Below are 23,048 nucleotides of genomic sequence, written 5' to 3' on the forward strand. Positions count from 1 at the left end.
CATTTTAATGAGAAACGATGAATTACACTCAGCAGTTTAAAGAGCCTAAAATAATTACCAATGTCACTTCTTTCTTTATAAACAAGTTGGCCTCTGGAAAGACTCAAAATGTCGATGCACGCCACATTTATCCCTTATGATAAAGATCTAGTAAAGAAGGAGTAATCCTAGGCTAGAAAAAAATAAAAGAATACTATATAAATATCACAGTAAACGTACAGGTCCGTATAGAAATATTATGCATTATAGTGATACTATAAGAGATACAAATATAATTAACGACAAAGAAACCGTTATAAACTTACTATTGAGTACCACAGACACACTATAGGAATATTGTGATACCATAGGAGATTAAAAAAAATACCTTAAAGTACAACAAGGTCACTATATACTCACTATGTAGTAGGCATACCACAGACACTCTATAGGAATATTATAGCAATATTATAGTGATACCTAAATGGATTAAAAAAAATACTATAAAGTACAGTCACTAAACTCACTGTTTGGATTCGGTACCACTGACAGATTATAGGATTATTATAAGGAATATTATGATTTTTGTTTTGTTAGGGCTCGAGAGATACTGTATCTATATATTTGTGATGGCTTCATTTGAACATAGAAACACAGTGAGCTGCTGGACAGGATCCAGGTAGAAGTAGAATGTGAGCTAAATGATTTTTTAAACTATTTTAGATATTGATGTGTATCTGTCTTTACACATACAGAGGGGTTTATTAGGGGAAACGCAGGTGTGTTGAGGTAAACCACCGCTGGATGTCCCACTTTGACAGGAGAAGAGTGGAGAGAGGAGACAGACAGACAGGCAGGCAGGGAGGAGGAAGAGAGGAGGAGGAGGAGGAGGAGGTGATGGCAACACGGGCTCGAGATTATGCAGTCAGCGAGACCCGGTAATAGAGCTATCACAGAGAGAGAGAGAGAGAGAGAGAGAGAGAGAGAGAGAGAGAGAGAGAGAGATTTCCCAGCCCGGCTCAGATTCTAGCCTAGTCCCGTCTGCATTTTTTTTCTTTCTGTCTTTCTTTCTTTCTTTCCTTCTCTCATTCCAAACCGTAGGTGAGAAGGACTCGGTAGTGTTCGGGAGTCTGAGGCTGGACCGGTAAAGTCACCATGGCCCAGGAACCGGAGGGGGGGAACCGGCTCCTGCAAGACGTGCTGCTGAGACCCGGCAACGATACATGCGCGGACTGCGGCAATCCAGGTAGGAGAGAGACATATCTGCAACTGCAACCAGTAAAGCCCGCCGTGCCGTGCCGTGCCGTGCCGCGCCGTGCCGTGCAGTGCCGGCCGGTCTCTGATGCATGCGGTTGCAGCTGCAGTTGTGCATGTGAGCGCGATGCATGCGTCCAAGATAAGAGCTTCAAAAACCAACAGGCAGGAATCTGATGACAGTCCTCCTGCTGGATGGATTCAGATGGTGTGATGTGATGTCAAAGGCCTGAAACCTCAGAAAAAAAGCCTCACTGCTGTGTTTCTGAATACAGTCTGGAAAGGCAGTGTGACAGATTACACACCTTTTAGGATCAGAAGACAGACTGGACTCTGGACTCTGTAGAGAGAGAGAGAGCCATAAACACTCCCATGTCTTACCTGTCATGGTGTGTGTGTGTGTGTGTGTGTGTAGACAAACATGTCAAGTCCACTCGATATACAGCCTGACCTGTATGTTGAGTCAGCCAGCTGTCCTCACCACCTTAGTTGTTGTGGTATGTATGCTGTGTGTGTGTGTGTGTGTGTGTGTGTGTGTGTGTGTGATTGTCGGTGTTGTGGTCTGGTGTCATCATGTTCGACACAGTCAGCACCCTCCATGTGGCTCGGTGGGTAATTATGAAGTGTGTGTTTCTGTGTGTTTTCATCTTTTTGTTTTTCCTCTACTAGTCCCCTCTATTTCCAAATGACATGTTAAGTGAATCTATTAAATTAATTATAAATTTCACCCAGGTCACTCAAATATTATTTTACCACTTCACTGCATTACAGAGTGACTTCATTCCTTTCTTTGCCTCTCCCATCGTCTCTCTCTTCCTCCTCCATCTCCTCTCTCTCTTCCCCCCTCCATCCTTTTTCTTCCACCTTCCTCTCCTCTCTCTTCCTTCTCCATCTTCTCTTTCCTTTCCCCTCAATTCTCTTTCTCTTCCCCCTCTATCCTCCATCCTGTCTGTTTTCCATCTCCCTTTCCTGTCCATCTCCTCTCTTTCCCTTCCATCCCCTCTCTCTTCACCTCAATCTCCTCTCTCTTTTCCCCCGCCACCCCCTCTCTCTTTTCCCCCTCCATCACTTCTCTCTTCCCCATCCAATCCCCTCTCTTTTCCCATCTCTCATCCCCCTCCATCCTGTCTCTCTTCCCCCTCTTTTCCCCCTTCATACCCCCTGTTTTCCCCCTTTATCCCCTCTCTGTTCCCCCTCCATCTCCCCTCTCTTTCCCCTCCACCCTCTCCCTCTTCCCCTCTCTCTCTCTCCCCCCCCCCTCCTTTCTTCGTACTGAAATGGTAATAAACCAGTGAGTGTGTTTGGAGGCTCCAGTATGGGACGAACGCCCAGTGCTTGGAGCCGAGCCCACCCAGGATGCCTGTTCCTTGGCCCTGGATTCGGCTCCTCTGAGGACTGGCTGTAGCGGAGCGGGTCCCGAGCCAACGCCACTCTCGCAAAAAATAAGATGGTTTTGTCTGAGGCGGTGGATGCTTCAAGAGGGATTTCTCTTTGACCGACGGGTGTTTTGAGTCCTGTAATCTGGTTTTGGAATGCCAGAGAGCGGGGTTTGATCATGGTCGGTCATGTGTGTGTTGGCTAGCTTCTTTAAAGTAGTAATCCGTGACATTTTCATGTAAATAAATGTCAGTTTTTCAGTGATTCAACCTATATCCAGTTCATAAAAGCTTCTCCATTGTCTGTTCTAAACAGCTGGTGTCTGGTAGCTCTTTCCTGGGAAAAAAAAACCCTCTGCTGCACATGAAGTGATGCGTTTTACGTTTCCGGTTTGTTTGGAATAAACCGAAGAAGAAGAACTGGGTAGTTAGTATGGGCAGTGATATCCACCATGGCTGAACAGACAGAGAAAAGAGCCCCACACTGTTTGATTGACAGGTGATCTGTGGGAAGTGCAGTGCAGAAACACCACAGCAATGAGCGCTTAGCACCAAAGATGGAGACAGAGTAAAAAAAACAAGTATCTTGCAGATTACCCCTTTAAAGATTTACAGCCCTGAGTCTATGATATCACACACTACATCCATCTGAGGAGTCATCACTTCACTGCAGGGGCATCAATTCACTAAACCCTAAGGTATGGCAATGTAATATCATTTGCCTCCAAAGAAGGAGAAACCCAGTTTTATCTTCTGATTTTCTGGGGAAAATTGGCACAATAACCCGATAACAAGATATTATTATTGGGCCCATGGGATACATTATTAGATGTAGTTCACCAATCTGTCCTGCAACGATGCACACACAGCCCGGAGGAAACACTGGCTCTGAAATATTCACCCGCTGAGACTGTTGTTCGGTTTTGCGCGGCGTGTATGCGGTTTTCTCCTTTGTAATCATGAAAACTACATGATCAGATTTGGCCTCGCTGGCGCTCAGGTAGGGCAGGTGTTCTGTGTTGTGCAGCTGTGGAAAATGCATCTGTGGATAGTGTAATGCGACAGTCCTGCTGTTCGGAGGGCGGCGGTAGAGAAACAAAGCTTGTAATTGGAGGATTAGCGGCCCAATTCTCAGCTAGGAAAATCTGGGACTGAGAAATGCTCTCTGCTCCCTCGACAACAACTGTCCCGGTGGCCCTTGAGCAAGGCACTTCAACCCTTACTTGGAGCGGTTGACAGTAGATAACTGTGGCTGAATGTCTGAAGCCACAAATGTCTTAAACTGAATCAGTGTGAAGCAGAGTGATGGTGACGTAAATTCCTACTTCCTACTAGTTCATTTCAAGTTCATGACAGAAGAACTAGAGGGATGTGGAGGAGGGTATTTTGTAAAAAGGAGGAAATAGTTTAAATGCCATATATAGCATACGCACACACACACACTAATGCAACACAGACTCATAAAATTTCATGAAGTGGGCACGAACTCTGAAACTGTGATTACGTGTCACCACAATCTAAAAAAAAACATTTTCACCTGTTCATCACATGAAAAGATTAGCTAACGGTTAAGTTTAGGCCAGTTAAAACAACTTTGGTTAAGGATAGGGTTAAGTTTAGGTTTAGGCAACTGAAACTTTGGTGAAGGTTAGGAAGCGAAAGCAATTTGGTTAAAGGTCCCGTATCGTGGAAAACGGGATTTCCGTTGCCTCTTTGATTATAAAGGAGTTGGACGTGCTATCTAAACATCGTTAAAGTATTAAAACACACAGTCGCCAACTAAATCCAGACATTAGCATTTTTGTAAGAAATAATAGACTAACAAAGTGTTTTTTTTCAAAGCGGTTGAGCGGTTGTCATTGTTTATTACCGGAGAGTTTTCCCTACCTGTAGCCGCCGGGCCGCGGAGTCTCACATTTCACTCTTGAAACGGTTAGCCAATCGGAACAGAGGGGTCATTAATATTAATGAGCCTTAAAGACACAGTGACAGAAACAGCCTGTTCTTGGTAAGGCTCAGAGAGATGCTGGAAAATTGAGTGTTTTTGGTACATGACACCACACACACAGCTTTGAATGGACCTCAAGACAGAAAATAAAACACTGTAAAGTGTAGAATATGGGACCTTTAAAATAGAAATAGGCCAATAATGGTTAATTGTTTGTTAATGATTTACAAATAAGCAATTCTGGGGAGAAGTTAACTACATGTAGAAGTGTAGAAGATGGGACCTTTAAGATTAGTGTAAGGATTTTCTCATGGTTAATAAGAAAAACCTAAGCTAAAAATGTAAATTTAGCACACAGCAGAAAACGTCTTGGCCTGAATTGGGAATTTAACCCGTGTCATCGGAGTTGAAGGTAGGCCTAACACCCATCCACCAAATCCGACCTCCACACCCGTACTTTCCATCTCACTATTTCGATGTCAAAATAATTCCTGTTTCTAGCTGTGTCTCCTGCATGTAATCCTTTCGTCACATCGTCAAAAACGTATTTCTCTCATTTTTCGTGTACGGAGGACGTATTTGCATTTGGAGACATCGTGCTCATTTCATGAAATTTCGACGATGGCTCCACAGATGATGTCATGATGAGTTGCTCCAGTCTCCCCTGTGCCGTTATTTGTTTCTGAAGAGCAGTGAAAACGCAGAAAGAGTGTTAGAATACCCATCCATCAGCCGAACCGTTATCTCAGCCCCCGCTACCGGATCAGGAATTCCCCGGCTCATAATTCATCACTCATAATGGTCAAGATATGAATTATTGATGCCGTTTCGTCGACCCTATCCCAGATGGGGACAGGATCTTATCTCAGTGGCTTTTTTCTTTTTTTAAATTACAGTTTTATTACAGCTCAAAACACCACAAATCATCTCACTACAGCCTCATATACAGGCTGTATTGGAGTAGGTGGGTGAGCTGAGGTCGCTTGGTAGACACATCGTCTGATAGACAGACAGACTGACAGGCAGATAGATGGATAGCTAGATAGATAGGTTGATAAATGATAGATGTCTGTTTTTCTGTCTAGTCTGTATCATTGTTTTTTTGGCTTTTTCTGGCTCTATGTATAGAGGCTTGGCAGTTGTGTCACAAATCTCCTAGCAAACACAGCTGGCTCCATCATGGAGGTTCAGCAGAGAATTGTCTGTTAGTTAATTATGTCTAAACGTATAACAACCTGGCTAGAAAAACAGAGATATCTGAAAGAAAATGTTGTGGTGTGTGCATAGGCCAGTTAGTAACATTATAATTAAAAGGGAATAGTCTGTTTTTTTTTTGTTTGTTTTTTTACAAATGTAGGTTACTGTGACACAACTGTCTTTAGCTCTAGTCTTGAGAGAGTCATTCTATTTTATTTTTTAAACAATATTTTTATTGGAATTTCTATCAAATTTTACATCACAATAACAACCAGTGTACGAGTCAGCTTACTTAAACTAAACAAACAGCAGTTTTTTTTTGGCTTTGTTAGTTAGCTAACTAGCCAGCGTGCTACTTTTAGCAAAGCAACTGATGCTAATACAACTAGTCACTACTTACGCTAGCTTTTACTATGCTAGCTATTACTTTGATAGCCAATGTGGAAATTAGCTGACCAGATACTATGGTTAGCTAGCTAACTATTATCTAAACACAAAATCAATTAGATATATCAGTGGCAAAACAGCATAGAACTAAACCATGTCTTTTGTACATTTAGAAGAGGTGAGGACTTCCAATATGGCCGCCACAGGGAGCATTACATCACCTGAAAGCCCTGTATTGTGTGTGAATCAGCAGACCTGCAGAGAAAGGTGTGTATCACTTCCTCAGCAGTGACCTGGCTGTCCTCCCTCACCCCGTCTTATCTTCCCATCATCAATACGCATTAACCGGACAGGAAACCTGGGCGAGCGGGCCTGAAAACGCACAGCCTCGGTTGTGCATTGTTTATGCCTAGTCATTCTTACTCTGCCCTTTTACATTTTTTTTTCTATCTTCCCTCTGCTGGTGTGCACAGATGAGGCTGCTCGGTGGCTGAGCTGGGAGCTTATACGGCAGGGTTTCTCTGTAGCTCAGCAGCGTTGTGGTTCTGCCCTTCGCTGAGGACACACAAACGAGTTATTCCCCCCAGGGAGAAGCCTCACAAACCCTCTGTGGGACGGGGCTGGTGGAAAGGCAAAAAACGGCAGGACCTCTGATGAGATAGGAGGAGGTTTAGGCTTCCATGGCAGGCTGCTCATGACTTTCCAGAATATTTGTATGCAGTTGCAGCCAGCCAGGTGTTTTTAAACCTTTATTTGACGAGGGAAGGAGGAAAAAACATAAAGAAAAACCCTTTCTGCTTTCCTCCCCCGACATGCAACTTTCTACCTTGATGAAAACTGCCACGAACACATGATTGAAAGGCCTAATCAATCAAAGCAGACCCAGGCACATTTCATATTTATGAAATCAAATAACTAGATCTACAACACGGCCTTTGCAGGGTGAACTAGACCGTTTGAGTCTTTCTTTTCCTGAAGGTCATCTGACCAAACGTTCATCTGTCTGATTTGATTCGCTTGACTTGAAAAATCAGGAGCGAAATTGGCGTCAGGACAGACAAGCACACTTGATGACACCACTTGACACAGCAGAAGGCAGCCACAGCCTTTCTGATCAGTGGTTTAGGTCGACATCTCTCTTTGACTTCTTTTTTTCCAATGTGAGGAATGATGAGACAATGTAGATCAGTGATTCTCAACCTTTTTCATATCAAGGACCCCTAGTTTTAGTCCACATTACAGCCACAGACCCCCATTTGATGACATTTTGTCTCTTGGACCCAAATCTGAGAATATTTTTATTGTTGGATATGATTTTGTCCAGAATTCCATGACTATCTGTATTGTAGGTAGAGAGATAACAGAGAAACTATGATCAAAACAGTCATTCTTCTACATTCTCTAATTGTGTTAACTTCTTGTAAATGAAATAATGGTGAAGTTTAACAATTCGCTGGGGACCCCCTGGAACCCCCTCAAGGACCCCTGGTGGTCCCCGGACCCCACGTTGAGAACCACTGATGTAGATGACTTGAAACTATGCTTTAGCATTATAGTTTTTGTTCTATCATTCTTGCATTGTAATCCTTTTTGCGACAGGTTTAGCAACCAGATCACTAATGTCTTCTTTTGGGAATCTAGCTTTTCATCATTTGTGTTATTGGACTTGGGGGTGGAGGATTTGCCAATGCCAGAGTCCAGCTTGAAGCTGATTGGCTTTTGCTTCACTGCGTCAGGTGAATTTTTGCGAACTTCAACATGACCAAAGGCCTCTTCGCCTCAGTTTGTGCCACCTAGAGCGAAGTTGCGTCCATCTTGTTCCGTTCTTCTCCTTCCATTGAAACTTGAAAATTGAAGTTTGTGTTCTGTCTGAATGTGGAATGAGTCAGAGTTTTAATTAAAAAAAAAAAAAAAACTGTATTCATTTTTGTGACGTTAGTGGAGTCAGGGATGCTGCACCTCCACCATAAATGTTTGGGGGAAACGCGGCTGACAGTGTATGGTCTCTTTCAGCAACACCCTGCTTCACACCCACACAGTTACATATTCACACCCAAGGAGCCGGCCTGTGAAATCACAGTCTTGTACTGTCGGCCACTGAGCAGCTCCACTGGACTAATTCAGGGTTTAGAGCCTTGATCAAGGGCAATTCGACGGTAGTTCAGGTCGACCCACATTTCTCCAGCAAGTCCAGGATTACAGCCGGTGACTTTCTGATCACAAGCCTACTTGTCAAAGTGTGGGCTGCTGCAGCTGATTCACACTCGTTGTAAGATGCATGTCGCCTCTCTAAGAAACAGCTACACAAACTGACTGTCTGGCTCTGCTCTACTGCTCTACTTAAGCGCACCACAATCGTTCCTCACTGTGCTTTGCATTTTAATGAGCTACAACTGTATGAGAAGTGGTATAGCAATATTCTGCTATGCAACGTTCAGATGGTTCTACAGGTGTTTGAATATCGCTGCTGTCATGTGAAAACCTTGTAACTCCCAATTTTGGTGATTTTCATGTTTTAGCTTCAATTGAAGGATTGCATGTTGCCCTATGGGTTGAGGAAATTCTGCTAGATAGATAGATAGATAGATAGATACTTTATTCATCCCCTTGGGGAAATTCAGGTGTCCAGTAGCTCACACAATCTGTATTAACATATAACTATAGATTAGAAACAATACACAATAAAAGAAGGTAATGCAGCATGCACAGGGTTAAAAACCCAAATTACTTAAAAGCAAAGAGTCATATAAATAAATGAATAAATGAATAAAAGGTGCCAATAAAAAGTACCACATAGTCCTTGAGGATTATTGCACAGAGTCCAGTAGTAGAAGTATTACTCTTGTGTTTATAAAACCGTTTCAAAACCCATTGGATGAAGTCAAAAATGCATGATGGTTGAGCTGAAAAGGCTGTTTTTTTCCACACTAATTTTAGTGCTATATTGTTTTTGGATGTTGTTTTTAGTCCTGTGATCTTATCTGTTTGGTGTGATGTGTGATGTATGTTGTTCCGGCGCTGGTCGAAAAACTAATTTCCATGAAATTATGATGAAATTGACATTGTAGAGATACAAGGTTTTCACCGGACAGTAACAATATGCTTAGTGTGTTTGCTGTTTTTAAAATGTCCACTCTTACAAAAACCTTGCATCCAAAAAGTCAACGTTTTAGTAATGAAGAAAAACAACTTGATTTTCTCAAAAATGCCTGGAGCATTTTTGACATTTCACAGTGGTTTTGTTGAAATGAAATCTAAGACAAATGCCAATCTGTGCAGTAGAAGTAAGTGTCTGTGCTGTCGGCTGAGGGAGTTAGCTCATCAGCAAGAGAGGGTCAGAGCGTCAACTGGCCTCATTAGCCCCCCGCTGTCTAATCATTAACTCCCACCAGACAGTCGCTGACAGACAGGCAGACCGCCCAGACACTTGATGTGTAGAGCCTATAGACAGAAACATACAAATTAACATGTGCAGACGCAGGAAAGTGCCTGCAAATGCACACGGACGCTGGCAGAGTGGCAGCCGGGGTAGAAATCCTCCTTCATGCATTTGTCGTTCCTGTAATTATGATCCATTAGAGCAGTGGTTCTCGACCATTTTCATATGAAGGACCCTAATTTAGTCCACATTGAGGCCACAGACCCCCATTTGATGACATTTTGTCTCTCGAACCCAAATCTGAGAATATTTTTATTTTTAGATATGATTTTATCCAGAATTCCATGACTGTCTGTGTTGTAGGTAGAGAGAAAACAGAGAAACTATGATCAAAATTGTCATTCTTCTACATTCTCTAATTGTGTTAACTTCCAGTGAATTAAATAATGGTGAAGTTTAACAGTTGATCAATTTGCTGGGGACCCCCTGGAACCCCCTCAAGGACCCCTGGTGGTCCCTGGACCCCACATTGAGCACCACTGCATTAGAGAACATAGAGGTTCCTTCCTATGTTCCAAGAAGCCGATTGATAAGTCATATAGGCAATGCGGTAAATCATAGGTATAGAGGTTCGTTAATATTTCTATTTCTTCTATTGTTATCCTTACTTTGCTATTTTTATCTATCTTTCTTTCTTTCTTTCTTTTTTAATGTCATTTTATGAGACAAATTACATATTGTTTGTGTTTTATGTGAAGCACATTGAATTTTGCCTTGCCTATTAAATGTGCTATATAAATAAAGTTTGCCTTGCCTTGCCTTGTCCTGCATCTGTCCTGCAGTAATGCCACAGGCAATTATTTCTTGAACCTTTTCCAGTCAAATCAAAAGTTGTTTTGTCTCTCCACTAACAAGCCATCAGACCATTCGCTGTAAACTCCTGCAAAAAGTTGGTTTCTTTCCAAACAGTTCCTCTTGGGGATGGAGCCAGAGTGCAGCAGTAGTTCAGCAAACATGCGGTAAAAATGTAAGACTTCTGCAGCGGCTTCATCTGCAGAGTCACACTCTATCAGGAATTTTCCTCCTCCTGTATGTCACAACTATGGATCTGTTGTTCTCAGTAATCCTGTTGAAACATCTTCTACATGTAGAGGGGGAAGCCCTGTGTCTATGTGTGTGTGTGTCTATGTGTGTGTGTGTGTGTGTGTGTGTGTGTGTGTGTGTGTGGTAGTAGTTAGTCAGTCATGTGGCCACAGTAATCTTCGTGAGTGCTGTCTGCTTCCGTGAAGCCTGACTCAGACGACAGTGACCTCATCTCTGAAAGGCTGATTGTGTGTTTTGTGTTAGCAGTGTGTGTGTGTGTGTGTGTGTGTGTGTGTGTGTGTGTGGGGGGGGGGGGTTGTATGCATGTGTCTTGGCAATAAGGAGACAATGAAGGAACATAGTACATAGAAACAGCGAGAGATTTGATTCCTTCCCATCAAAGCACCGTCTTTGGAGCCTCTTGCGCTTGATAATATTCCAAAATGAGTAAAAGATGAGCTGATATATTTAGAAAATTATTTATTACGTGTCATGGTTTAAAAGAGATTAAGCTAAGAAAGCTTAATGAGAGGTGGCAGTGACACCCTAGGGAGTCTTCTTTTTACTGTGATTATGGCTGCAGCAAGGTATGAGGCTGCGCTTTATAATACAGCGGTTACCATCAATACATGTGTACTGTCTGAAATAGTTTCATTAAAGGAGAATACTGGTGTCATTTAGAGTTAGAGCCTGTTTACTTTTGTCTACATCTAGTTTACATTTCCCCAATTCATTTTGCAAGGGAGGAAAACAAGCGCTGATAACTATGCTGACTGTGTGCAGAATTTTTGTATTTAAGACTAAAATCAGGAAATGGCTGGAATGGAGATGGCTGAAGCAACTTGCTGTAAAACAGAATAGAATAGAATAGCCACACTTTTACCATTAGATATTAGAGAATCAGGCTTGTGAATGGAAGCAGGTTGCCGGTTTGAATCCCTGGACCCGCTCAGAAAATTAATGAGAAACACTCAGTAGAAGACTATGAATATGAATCAGAGCATTGCAGAAAAAGAAGAAAGCATACAATCAACTTTCCCTGGATAAATACAGGTAAAATAAATTCTGTCTCCTTGGTGCCAGGCTGCAAAAATAAGGTCTGCAGTGAGGTTAAGGTTAGGGTTAAGGTAAAGATTAAGGTAAAGGTGACAATTAGGATGAGTTGTGGCTCAGCAGAAATGGGGACAAAGTCTCCAAAGGGCGTGGCCGCTTTTTTCTTGTTTGTCTTCCTTCCCCTCTTTCTCATTCATTCTTTTCCTCATCTTTTTCTCACCTTTTTATGAGTTTACATCATCCCTCTGTGCACTCTTCCTCCCCTTCCTACCTCCTCTCTCCATCTCTCTCTCCTAACTTATCTTTTTTTTCTTCCCCCCATCGCCTCGTTTACCGGACTCCCTCCTCCTTCGCTCAGCGGGCGGTTTATGTGCCGTCTCCTTCTTTGCTTTCTCCAAACCCCAAGAGGACCGAGAAATACTAGAATATTTCTTTGCCCTCTCCTCCCCCTCTTCTCTCTTCCTCGCTCTCCTTCGGCTCTCATATGACTCCCATGAGTATTACACACTCTCATCGTGTCCTGGGCGCGAGTGTGTGTGTGTGTGTGAGTGTGTGTGTGTGTGTGTGTATTCACATGGCTGCGGTACGCCACGCTAAGGGCCTCCTTGTGTGAGAAATGGGAGCTACAGAGAGCGTGAGATGGAGAGAGAATGTGGCGACTTTCTGAGTGTCAGCCGTTTGAAGACATGGTGTGCTTGTGCCCATGTGCACATTTCATACATGTTAACACATGTGCACACACAGTACAACACACACACACACACAGCAATGTGCACACACTCATCCATGTCAGCTGGGTCGCCTACAATACACGTGTCGACGTTTTAAAGTCTTGGAAAAGGTCGCTGTGAATCCAGGACAAAGGTTCCCTCTTGGAGAGTTGTTTACTTTCTGTCTGTTTACGTCAGATTGGAGTTTTAGTTATGCAGAGGCAGAGATAATCTGATTGGTTGAGTCAAACCTCAGTGGGCGGAGCCAAAGTTCCAACGTTTTTTTAGCGAAGTAAAATTAGACTGAAGCCCAGTGGAAAAGACAAGAGGTAAGAGAGGAGGAAGCTAATATTATGAAGCCTAGCGCTCTGCTGCTAACTGAAACAATGCTATCTAGCCATAAGTTATCTCGGTTAGCTAGTTAGCTTAGCTGACCTTCAAGTTCAAACTAGCCGTACTAGCCTATAGCTATCTAGGTAAGCTAGTTAGCTAGCTGCTGACCTTCTGATATCATGATGCCATGGTAATGAATGAATCATATACTGTATTTTTTATAGGGCTGGGCGATAATTCAATATTATCGTTTATCGTCTTTTGTGGAATCATATTGTGATGATATGAAGATATTTTGATATCGTGACACACATTTCTGCTGTCTATTGATGATGACAAGCAAATTTTACTTGAAAACTCTGATAAAATGAGGTATGGTAGGAATATTATTTGAAAATTTCAGTTTTGTTTGACACCACCCTAACATCACCATTTAGTTCAATGAGATGAACATTCATTTGATTATTTAACGTGATTTTGCATACATGAACCATATCATGATATATATTGATATTGAGAAAAATCCTTATGATTATCATGATATTGATTATTGATTATATATATATATTTTTTTTTTTATATTTTGACCCAAGTTCCTTCTTTGCCATTCAAGTTTGTCAGTTAGTTAACTTGCACTCCAAAATACTGTTGTTCTTTGGCTCCATCCACATTGGTTTAGCTCAGCCAATCAGATTATTTCTGCCTCCAGAGCAGCTCGTTTGTATAATTAAACTTGAGGCGTTTATGTGTGTCTCTCTCTCTCTCTCTCTCTCTCTCTCTCTCTCTCTCTCTCTCTCTCTCTCTAGCTTTCTATCACTCATTTTCTCACTACTCTCTCTTTCCCTCTCACTCTCTCTCTCTGTCACACTCTGTCTCAGTAGAATCAAACTCCATGTGTGATATCATGACTCAAATGTACCTTTGCTGAACACCCACAGATAGATTTGCTGTGTCACGCTGCAGAGCGAAGCCTCTTTGTTTTTTGCTCAGACTCTGTGACTGCTAATTAGATTATTCGTTTTCTAGCACAACGCTCCAAGTTTGTTTGTTCTGTGCTCTGTGTGTTGGCGTGTACCAGCATATGCTCTGCTCAGAGGGTCACAGGTTCACAGGTGTGTGTGTGCATGCATGCTTGCATGTATGTGTGTGTGTGTGTGTGTGTGTGTGTGTGTGTGTGTGTGTATGCATTCCTGCATGTGTGAGTGTATGTTTGGTTTTGCTTGTATGCCATGTGCAAATGAATGTGGTTGTGTATATGCAAATTTTTGTGTGTCTGTGAGTTTGTGTTTGCATGTGTGCGTGTGTGTGTGTGAGTTTGTGTTTGCATGTGTGCATGTGTGTGTGTGTGTGTGTGTGTGTGTGTGTGTGTGTGAATGTGTGTGTGTGTGTGTGTGTTATGTTATTAGAGTGAATTTAGGAGTCTGGTGATCTTGCTAACCTGATAACTACCCTGCAGGGTTCTTATCATATCTCAGTCAGTCTGTTTCCTGTCACTAAGACTAAATAGGATTTCCCCAAATCATATTCTGCTGCACTGCTGTCCTGTCCTTAATGAGCAGGCACACACACACACATACACACACACACACACACACACACACGCAGAACCTACTCTCCTCACCCTCGTTATATTTGCTTCATTTACTTTGCACCTATTACCTCTTAGCAGCGCCAGCATCAGCACTTTCAGTATTTATAGCCTGAACCTTGAGCTGTTGTTCCCTTTGTTGCAGCACCTTTATGACAAGTCTTTCTCCCCCTCCTCCTCTCTCTCTCTCTCTCTCTTCTATCTCTACTGCTGCTCCCTCTATCATCCTCCTCTATCCCTTTGTATTCCCCCCATTTAATTACCTCCGCTCTTATCCGCCCTCTCTCCCCTCCCTATTCACTTCCCCTACCTCATCTGTCTCTCTCTCTCTCTCTCTCTCTCTCTCTCTCCCTCTCTCTTTCCCTTCCTCTCTCTCTCTCTCTCTCTCCCGCAGAGCCGGACTGGGCATCGTTGACTTTGGGTGTGTTTGTTTGCCAGGCCTGCTCACTCCTCCACCGGAGCATCCCCCACATCAGCCGGGTCAAGTCTGTCCAGGACACGTGGGATGCCAGCGAGGTGGAGGTAGGGCGGAAACAACAAACACACTGTGGATCGCAAACATCTGACTTCCAAATATATGAATATCCCCAAAAAACATGAATACGCCCCAAAATCATATCCTGCCCCCCTTCTCATCTAGAGACTAGCAGACATTGTCTAGCTCTGCTCAGGTGCACTTGACATTTGATATTTGACTAGTCTAGCGTGGCGTAGTGGTTCTCAACCTGGGGGTCGGGACCCCTCAGAGGGTCACGAAATAATGTCAGGAGGTCGCAAGATGATTTATGGGATAGGAAAAAAGCATATTTCTACTATAAAAATGTATTATCACGTCTATTTCTTCAGATTTTTCTCAAATTTTTGCTTTTTTTCTTGAAAAATACTGAATAGTTTTCAGCCTCTTGGCCTCCTCTGATAATGAATCAGTTGAAACAACCTGACAAAGCAAAATCATTCTTTGGTTGAACTCGACACACTTTGTAACGGGAGGGATGCGAGTAGGCATTGCTTTGTTTTAAGGGGTCACAAGCCAAAAAAAAGTTATGAACCACTGGTTTAGCGGATGTTGGCCCATTGGATAATCCTCCTATTGGCTCCAGCATTTTTTGGCTGGCCCTCTCCCCTTCCGTCCTGCACTGTGTGTTCCCTCTTTCAAAATCCCACTACAATGCGCAATAACAACAACAACGACAACGAATCGAGCCGTCCAGCTAGCAGCAGAATGCTAACAAGTTTATGATGGAAAACTGTGGTTCAAGGTTGTGTTGAAACTCCCCGAATGGGTGAGAGAGGAGACTGAGGAAGTTGATATTGATGAGACTTGTGAGGAAAAATGGGTGGAGGTTGGAGATGTAGGGGGACGATAGGGGGAAGGTAATGGGGATGTGGTGGGAGAAAACTGAGGTTTGTTGGTGATAAACCCAAATAGGGAGCACAATGATTAGATGACTAGATGTGACCAACGTTCTTCACAAAAGGTTTCTGAGATGCCGTTCTGCACTCCACTGTTGTACTAAACTGTCTGTTAGCTTGAACAAGTCTTACCGTTCTCCTCTGACCTCTGACCTCTGCCATCAACGAGACGCTTTTGATGACTGGATGTGTTTCATTTATCACATGATTCTCTGCAAACTCTACACACTGTAGCGTAGGGCTGGGTTTAAATCGACCTTCATTTGAATGATCCGATATCGATTCATAAAATCCTGAGATTGATCTTTTAATATATGCCTTTTCCCGTGGATGCTTGAAGCTTGAAGCTACACTGCACTAAAGAAAGCACTTATCTGCTCACTCTCACTGACTGTAGAGTCTGTAGAGTTGCACAACTTGCACTATATTGTGTTGACTGCTGTACTGTGTTGGTCATGTTAAATAAAAAGTACATTAATGTAACTGCTTTGGGGTCAATTCTAAATGTAAACATTCATATTTTTAATAATGCACCAGGTTAGAGGGTTCCTTGTACAATTTACAGCATTAGTTGTCTGAGAATCTCTTTCATATCCAAGCAAAGTTGGTATTGTAACTGAAATATCCCTAACCGAATCGATATTGAATCGAATCAAATCAAATCGGAAATCGAATCGAATCGAATCAAATAGGGAAATCAGTGGCGATATCCAGCCCTACTGTAGTGCCCAAAAATCCCAGGAGGCCGTCTGTTTCTGAGATACTAGCACCGGCGATTCTTGCACAAACTATTATACCAAATTCAAAGTCACTTAAATAGCATGTGTTGCACATTTTAACTTTTAGTCGGACAGTAACTGAAGCTCTCGACCCTGTCTGGACGCTTTACACTTGCATATGACTCACTGCAGTTTGCGTAAAAGGGGGAGCTGTACCTAATAAAGTGGATACTCGGTTTCCCTAAATGGAAACAAGGCATGATCCTGTGTATTGGTAATACTGATAATATGTTCGAAATGTTACGTCAGAGGCGTCAAATAAATGACACTGTGGTGGCAGATGTGACATATGTTAATGTCTGTTATTATTTTGTAGTTGGACAGCTTTGTGTTGTTGTTGATTTTCCTCGGCTATTAGCGTTTGACCTTCACAATAAAAGCGTGGTAGTGCCGCGTCCCGCCCAGAGCCCCTCAGAGGATAAGAGAGACGTGTTGTGAGGTTCAGCCAGCTGGACCGGGCTCAGGGATTATCTCTGGATGAAACGCACGATGGAGGGAGAGAGGGCAGAAGGCAGACGCTGCCCCGACGCAGCTTAGACATTTCGGCAATTAATCCCTCAGCAAAGCAGAGGGCCGACACTGTCAACTGCATAACTTCACTTATTAGTATTCTTTAGCCCACTTGTTCTCATCCCATTCGAAGTTGAACTCTATATTTGTCTTCTTCTTTTGTTGTCATCATTCTCAGTTCTTATTTTCTTGAATTGTCGTGGCTGTTATGTGTCACCTGCTTTAAAAGTGTTTCCTAATAGCACTTTATTTTGTATATTATTAGTAGTAGTATTAGTATTTGTATTAGTATTAGTATTAGTATTATTATAGCTGTGCAGTGTAGGTGCACTCATGACTAGCTAGGTTTTTTGAATAGAAAATAACCTCCAAATGGCTGGTTCCTTGTAAATCTGCTTGTAGAGCAGACAAACAAAATTCCCAAGGGTTTTAATTTCCCTCCCTGCAAATTTGAGATGCAGCAATTTACAAACTATGTTCTATGTATGTCTTAATTTGAATGTTAAACTGTAAAAACATACAGTCAAACATACAAACAACTTGATAATAATTTGTCTTCCTTTTCAGCTGGTGGCTGCTTTGGGAAACAGTGCAGCCAAGGCCAAGTACGAGCAGAAGGTTCCTGCTTTCTACTACAGACCAACACACACCGACTGCAAGTAAGTTGTCTGGCCTTGGTTTGCTATGACATTAAACATAATAATAATTAGTAGTAATAGTAGTGGCTATAACAAAGCTAAGAACCAGCTGTTTGTTCAGGTTAACTGAGCTGACTCTTCTCAAGCTACAACTCAGAGTGTTTTGGAGTAGAGACCAGGGCTAAAGACAAGACAGACTGCTGTGTCACAGTAACCTACAGTTGGACACAAATCCACCTTATCACACTATTCACTTTTTCTTGGCACGTTACTGAATGGATCCCCAGCCACACCAAAACAAGCTTTTCAGGTTTCAGGTTTGTATATTTAGCCATTATTCGCATACAGCCGATTTTCCAGTGAACCCTCATGATGACACCAGACAGGGTTGCTGGGAGATTTGTGACACAGCTGCAAAGCCTCTATAACATCCAGTGTAATAGCTGTGTAATGCATTATTGCAGCGCATTCACAGGTATAATGTGGTTTTTGTATAGTTCATGAGCTTTGAACTAACACTGCCACATTCAGGCGTTCAGTTCCCACCCATGGTAAAAATGTAAGCAGTCATGGTGCTGTAAGGTGCTTTGGATAAAAGCGTCTGAGTGTCCTGAGTTTCAAACAACAAAGACTGCACTGTGAGAGGCAGTTAATCCCCTTTGGAGTGAGTAACTTAACTTTTTAGTGTCTTTTTATTGAGAGTATTTTATCTTTTATTACCTGGTCCGCAAGTATCAATCAGATCAGTAGGACAGAAACAGGCTCTCTGGCCCTGTCAGCACACGCTCCAAAATCATTGGATTACCTCGGAGAAGACTCAGAGAGTTTTACGCTCAGCACAGGCAATATTAGATTAGATATGAGATGACAAGTCACATATACTATACTCAATGAATTCAGCCTCCTCCCATCAGGCAGGTGCTTTCTGGCTCCCCAGTGTCAGACAAACCAGAGGAAAAACAACTTTGTACCAGATGCAATAAAAAATGTACATAAGAATTGGGAGGTTTCCAACACTTGACACTTGTAAACTATTATAATTTAAGTTATATGCATATGACTCCTGACCTCTGCCTGCATTCTGCACTTCGCAAAAATATTCTACTACTGTCCTGTCCGTTTTTGTCATGTGATGTGTATTCTGTGTCTTGTTTTTAATGATTGTTTATACCTATAATTGCGTTTTTTTTTTTTAATTTCCCCACATGTGGGATAAATAAAGTTGTATTGAATTGAATTGAAGTGAATTGCCACACTTTTCTGTAACTTCCTGTCAAATCTTTAAAAGTCTCTTCAGTTATGATGAGAACAGGCAGAGGTAGTGGAAGTTACACCACGTTAAAGTGAATAAATCGTAACTGTAAATTGAGCTTCACCGTTTGACACCTCTGACTGTGGCTGTCACTTTGCTTCTGCTTCTCGTGTGTGCGTGTTTGAATGTGTGAGTGTGTGTGTGTGTGTGTGTGTGTGTGTGAAAGAGAGTAGAGGGGGATGCTGAAAGTGATGTAACGAAAATAATGACGCGGCATTTTGTGTGGGTAATGTAGGTTTGCAGAAAGAACAAATTCAGCTACTCCTGGAGGCCGATGGATGTCTATTAATCCGGGTTTCTGCTGAAACACCTTGGTTTTTCTGTACCAATAAACATGTTTTTTTTTTATAACAATAGCTGAATTTGTTCTTCCTTTCTACCTTTTTCCAGTTCATGCACTTTGGTTGTAAGGCGAGGTAGCGACAGTCTTTTTTTTCTTAGGTTTTATCCATCCATCTGTTCATCTGTCTCTCTGTGAAAGAATACGCTTGAAATGGACAGAAAGAGAGGAGGAAAAAAACGACTGAGGAAGGCAGCGTGAGAGAAAGGGAAACGGCAGAGAAACGCAGATGAAAGAGCAGAGGAGAGGAGTCTGAGTCACGGCGTCTGTTTGCGCTCACGAGAAAAAAAAAACCTAAAAGGCGATCTGCTCCTCTGGTGTTTAAGATAGATTTGTCTGAGCGTCACTGGAAGGTGTCGCTCAAAACAAATCTCTAATGAGAGGAAGTCATCTTTACTTCCTTGATGCTGATGGAATAGTCGTTTTTTTTTTTTTTCTAGTGAAGGATGAAGAGAGGAAGATGAAAAGGATAAACGTGTAGAGATGAGAGCAGTCGGGAGCCAGAGGGGCAGAGTGAAGAGGGGGGAGAGAGACATAGAGAGAAAGAGAGAGAGAGAGAGAGAGAGAGATTGTTGGCATGGTGATGTGCTGACTGTTGCCGTTCGCTCCTCCACACGCGATGAAAAGAAAGAAGACGGTGTAAAATTGAGATCGCTTCCTTTATTGCAGCATCGGTGAATCATCGAGTCATTGCAGCTCTGAATTAATTTTACTAGTCAGCCATTAGAAATGTGCAAAGATAAGGTCGTGATCACACGGGACGCTTTCTTCTCACGCTCAAACGCACAGAGAGAGGAAGAGCTCAAAGGGCGCGAAGAGCGTGACATCATTCTTGTTGCTGTGCTGCTATCTGATCAGCTTTAGGTAACGTGAAGTAACAAAGGGGGTTAAAGGAATAGTTCACCCAAAAATGAAAATTCTGTCATCATCTCCTCCCCCTCATGCCAGTTGAAACACAGGTGAAGTTTGTCCATATAACACACAGGGAGGCTGCCAGCACAACTCCATAGCAGCCTTCTACAAAACAACTGAAGTCAGTGGGGACCAGTTCTTCAGAGTTCCAAAAAGACCTACAGTATATTTACACCATCATTTAGTGCAAATCTTAACTACAGCTGATTGATGTGCAACAAATAATGGTGTATAGGTCTTTGTATTCACAGTGTGATTGTTGGGCTGTTTTTGTTTTGGAGCTCTAAAGAACAGGTCCCCATTGACTTCAGTTGTTTTGGAGAAGGCTGCTACCAAGTTGTGCTGGCAACCTCCCTGTGTGTTATATGGACTAACAAATTTCACCTGTGTTTCATTTGGCATGAGGGGGAGTAGATGATGACAGAATTTTCATTTTTGGGTGAACTATTCCTTTAACGCTGAAAATAATAATGGACAAGAGAAAGTTAGCAAATGAGGATGAGGATGAGGAGCCCATTCTGAAATGGAGGATGTAGATAAAGTTAACCGAAATGCGCATCAAACTTAACTTGAGACCATAGATAGGCTGTAAAAACAGATGGACGTAGTGAGTGTGACCTCACCCATTGTCTTCTGAAGGGCCGTTTTGAAGCCTGGGTGTTGTGTTTATGGTCGCCGCCATGTTTTTTTGTTTGTTTTTGTTTTTTTAAGTATATTTATTGATTTCCAGAGGGTCAGATAATTAAGGATGAACAAGCATGATGAAAATATGTACCCTCTTTTCCAGCTTACCCTCAACACCGAACACATTCTCCACACACACAAGAGAACCAAAAAAAAATCAAATAATCAAAAATGAAATAAATGAAAATGAGAAAGTATAAATAAAAAATAATAAATAAATAAATAATAGAAAACAGAGATAAAACATCAAGACGGTGACACTTTTTGGAGCCAGAGCAGCCAAAGTGAGGCAGATAGCAGAACCCGCTATTGGCAGATCTTTAGCAGAAGTTGGGTTGTGGTCCCATTGACTTGAATGGAGTTGGGCGGTTTGGAGTCTTTTTGGAGCTAGAGGAGTTGCTGCCTGCCGCCACTTCCTTATTGGCTTCAAAATTCACCTGTGGTTTTTTGGCCGCTTGGTTCAAATTGGAGCGCTCATGGCAGCGCCCCAAAATGTGCAGCATCCAAAACTCAAGGCACATTTGGAGGAGACACACGCCTGCTGTAACTGAAAAGAAGGTACAGTCTCGTTCAGAAAGTGTCCTGTGTGATCACGGCCCCATTCTCCCCCAAAAGGAAACGTCAGAAACCCAACAGAAGCTGAAAGATGAGATGCTTATTGCCTTCCTCAACCTAATCAAAAGTATGTATTTTGTAATGGTCTTAGGATCACTAATAGCTTAGTGATGAGTTATACCTTCATGCCAGTGATCATTTTCGAAGAGAAGGTTTTTTCAAATACTGGAGATCTTATTTTGGAATGAATCGCTTCATGCAAACGTAGATTATCAGCAGCTGGGACTTGCTGATTGTGATTAATCTCAACTTTCAGCTGCTCACAATACAGATACATTTTTCCTCCAACGTCCACAAGCATCTAGAAATGCAGATCAACCGCTCACAGCTTCAAAACAGTTGTTAAAGCCATTTTCTTCTGTCACAAACTGCTAGTCTTTGTATGACGAGCTTAGACAATCCATTTGAGTGTGAAATACGTGTCTGATGCCTGTCGCTGAATGCCTGCAGAGTGGCTTCCAGTGGTTAGCAGGGACACACTGCCATGTTGGAGGAGTGACAACAAAAGGAAAGATGCTAACATTATCACTTCCTCCTCCCTGATCCTTTTCACTGTTTTACAGCATAATGTTTTAGGGCATAATTTGAACATCCTACCACCAAACAGAAGTTACACATTTTCTTTGTTTTGTCAGAGAGGAACAGGTGATGTGTAGCATTTTTAAACATAAATATATCATTGGCAAATTAATTGTGAAACTTTTCTATAATTGCTGTAAATAAATGAGACCATGAGCAAAAAAAGGAAAGAAAAGAGAATATTCCCAGTGTTTTACTGAATATTCTGCTGATGTGAAAGCTGACTGTGTTTCCAGGCTGCTGAGGGAGCAGTGGATCAGAGCGAGGTACGAGAGGAACGAGTTCGAGTTTATCGAGAAACAGGAGCCTTACTCTGCAGGTGAGCACGCACACACACACACACACACACACACACACACACACACACACACACACACACACACACACACACACACACAGGGTTACACAATTTGTATTACTATACCTGTGAAGACACTCCCTAAATCCTAACCCTAACCTTAACCTAATTCTAATCTCATTCTATTTCTATCTTTTATTATTATCCTTACTTATCTGTTTTTATCTTTCTTTCTTTCTTTCTTTCTTTCTTTCTTTCTTTCTTTCTTTCTATCTTTCTTTCTCTCTTTTACCCAAGTCCTAACCCCAAACTACCATTATCCTTATACCCTTAAATGAAGCAGGATTTTCCTCATCTTTCTCTCCATGCGAGGAGGACATTTGGCCCTCAGAAGTATTGAAATACAAGAACACACACACACACACACACACACACACACACACACACACACGCATGCATGCACACTCACACACACTCACACGAGAGTTTCCAAGGTATTTCTACTGAAAGAAGGGGAAATGACGGGTCTGTTGTCATGTCAGACTTGCATCATTTCCCCTCCGATGAGCAGAACCTTGAAGCCTCCTTGGACAAACGTTTCCCAGAAGATGCCGATATCAGGAATTCAATTACCCCGAAACATTCATTGACGACTTTGAAACGTTCGTTTTCATCCCTCTT

At 42.3% G+C, this 23,048-nt stretch overlaps 1 protein-coding gene across 1 annotated transcript in view; it reads left to right on the forward strand.

Annotated features, from left to right (window-relative positions):
- Positions 1 to 1,134: 1,134 nt before the first annotated feature.
- Positions 1,135 to 23,048, forward strand: part of LOC139651390 (arf-GAP with dual PH domain-containing protein 1-like) — a gene marked incomplete at its 3' end in the record, with an annotated part of 28,164 nt that continues 6,250 nt past the window's right edge. The window contains exons 1-4 of the mRNA XM_071528286.1: positions 1,135 to 1,225; positions 14,682 to 14,809; positions 17,557 to 17,648; positions 22,306 to 22,388. Of these exons, the coding sequence (XP_071384387.1) occupies positions 1,135 to 1,225; positions 14,682 to 14,809; positions 17,557 to 17,648; positions 22,306 to 22,388 (394 nt within the window). The remainder of the gene's footprint in view (positions 1,226 to 14,681; positions 14,810 to 17,556; positions 17,649 to 22,305; positions 22,389 to 23,048) is intronic.

The sequence above is a fragment of the Centroberyx affinis genome, unplaced genomic scaffold, assembly GCF_046629955.1.
Source record: "Centroberyx affinis isolate AG114_WGS23_722 - 3 ecotype Tasmania unplaced genomic scaffold, CSIRO-AGI_Caff_v1 ptg001650l_1, whole genome shotgun sequence".
Lineage (NCBI taxonomy): Eukaryota > Metazoa > Chordata > Actinopteri > Beryciformes > Berycidae > Centroberyx > Centroberyx affinis.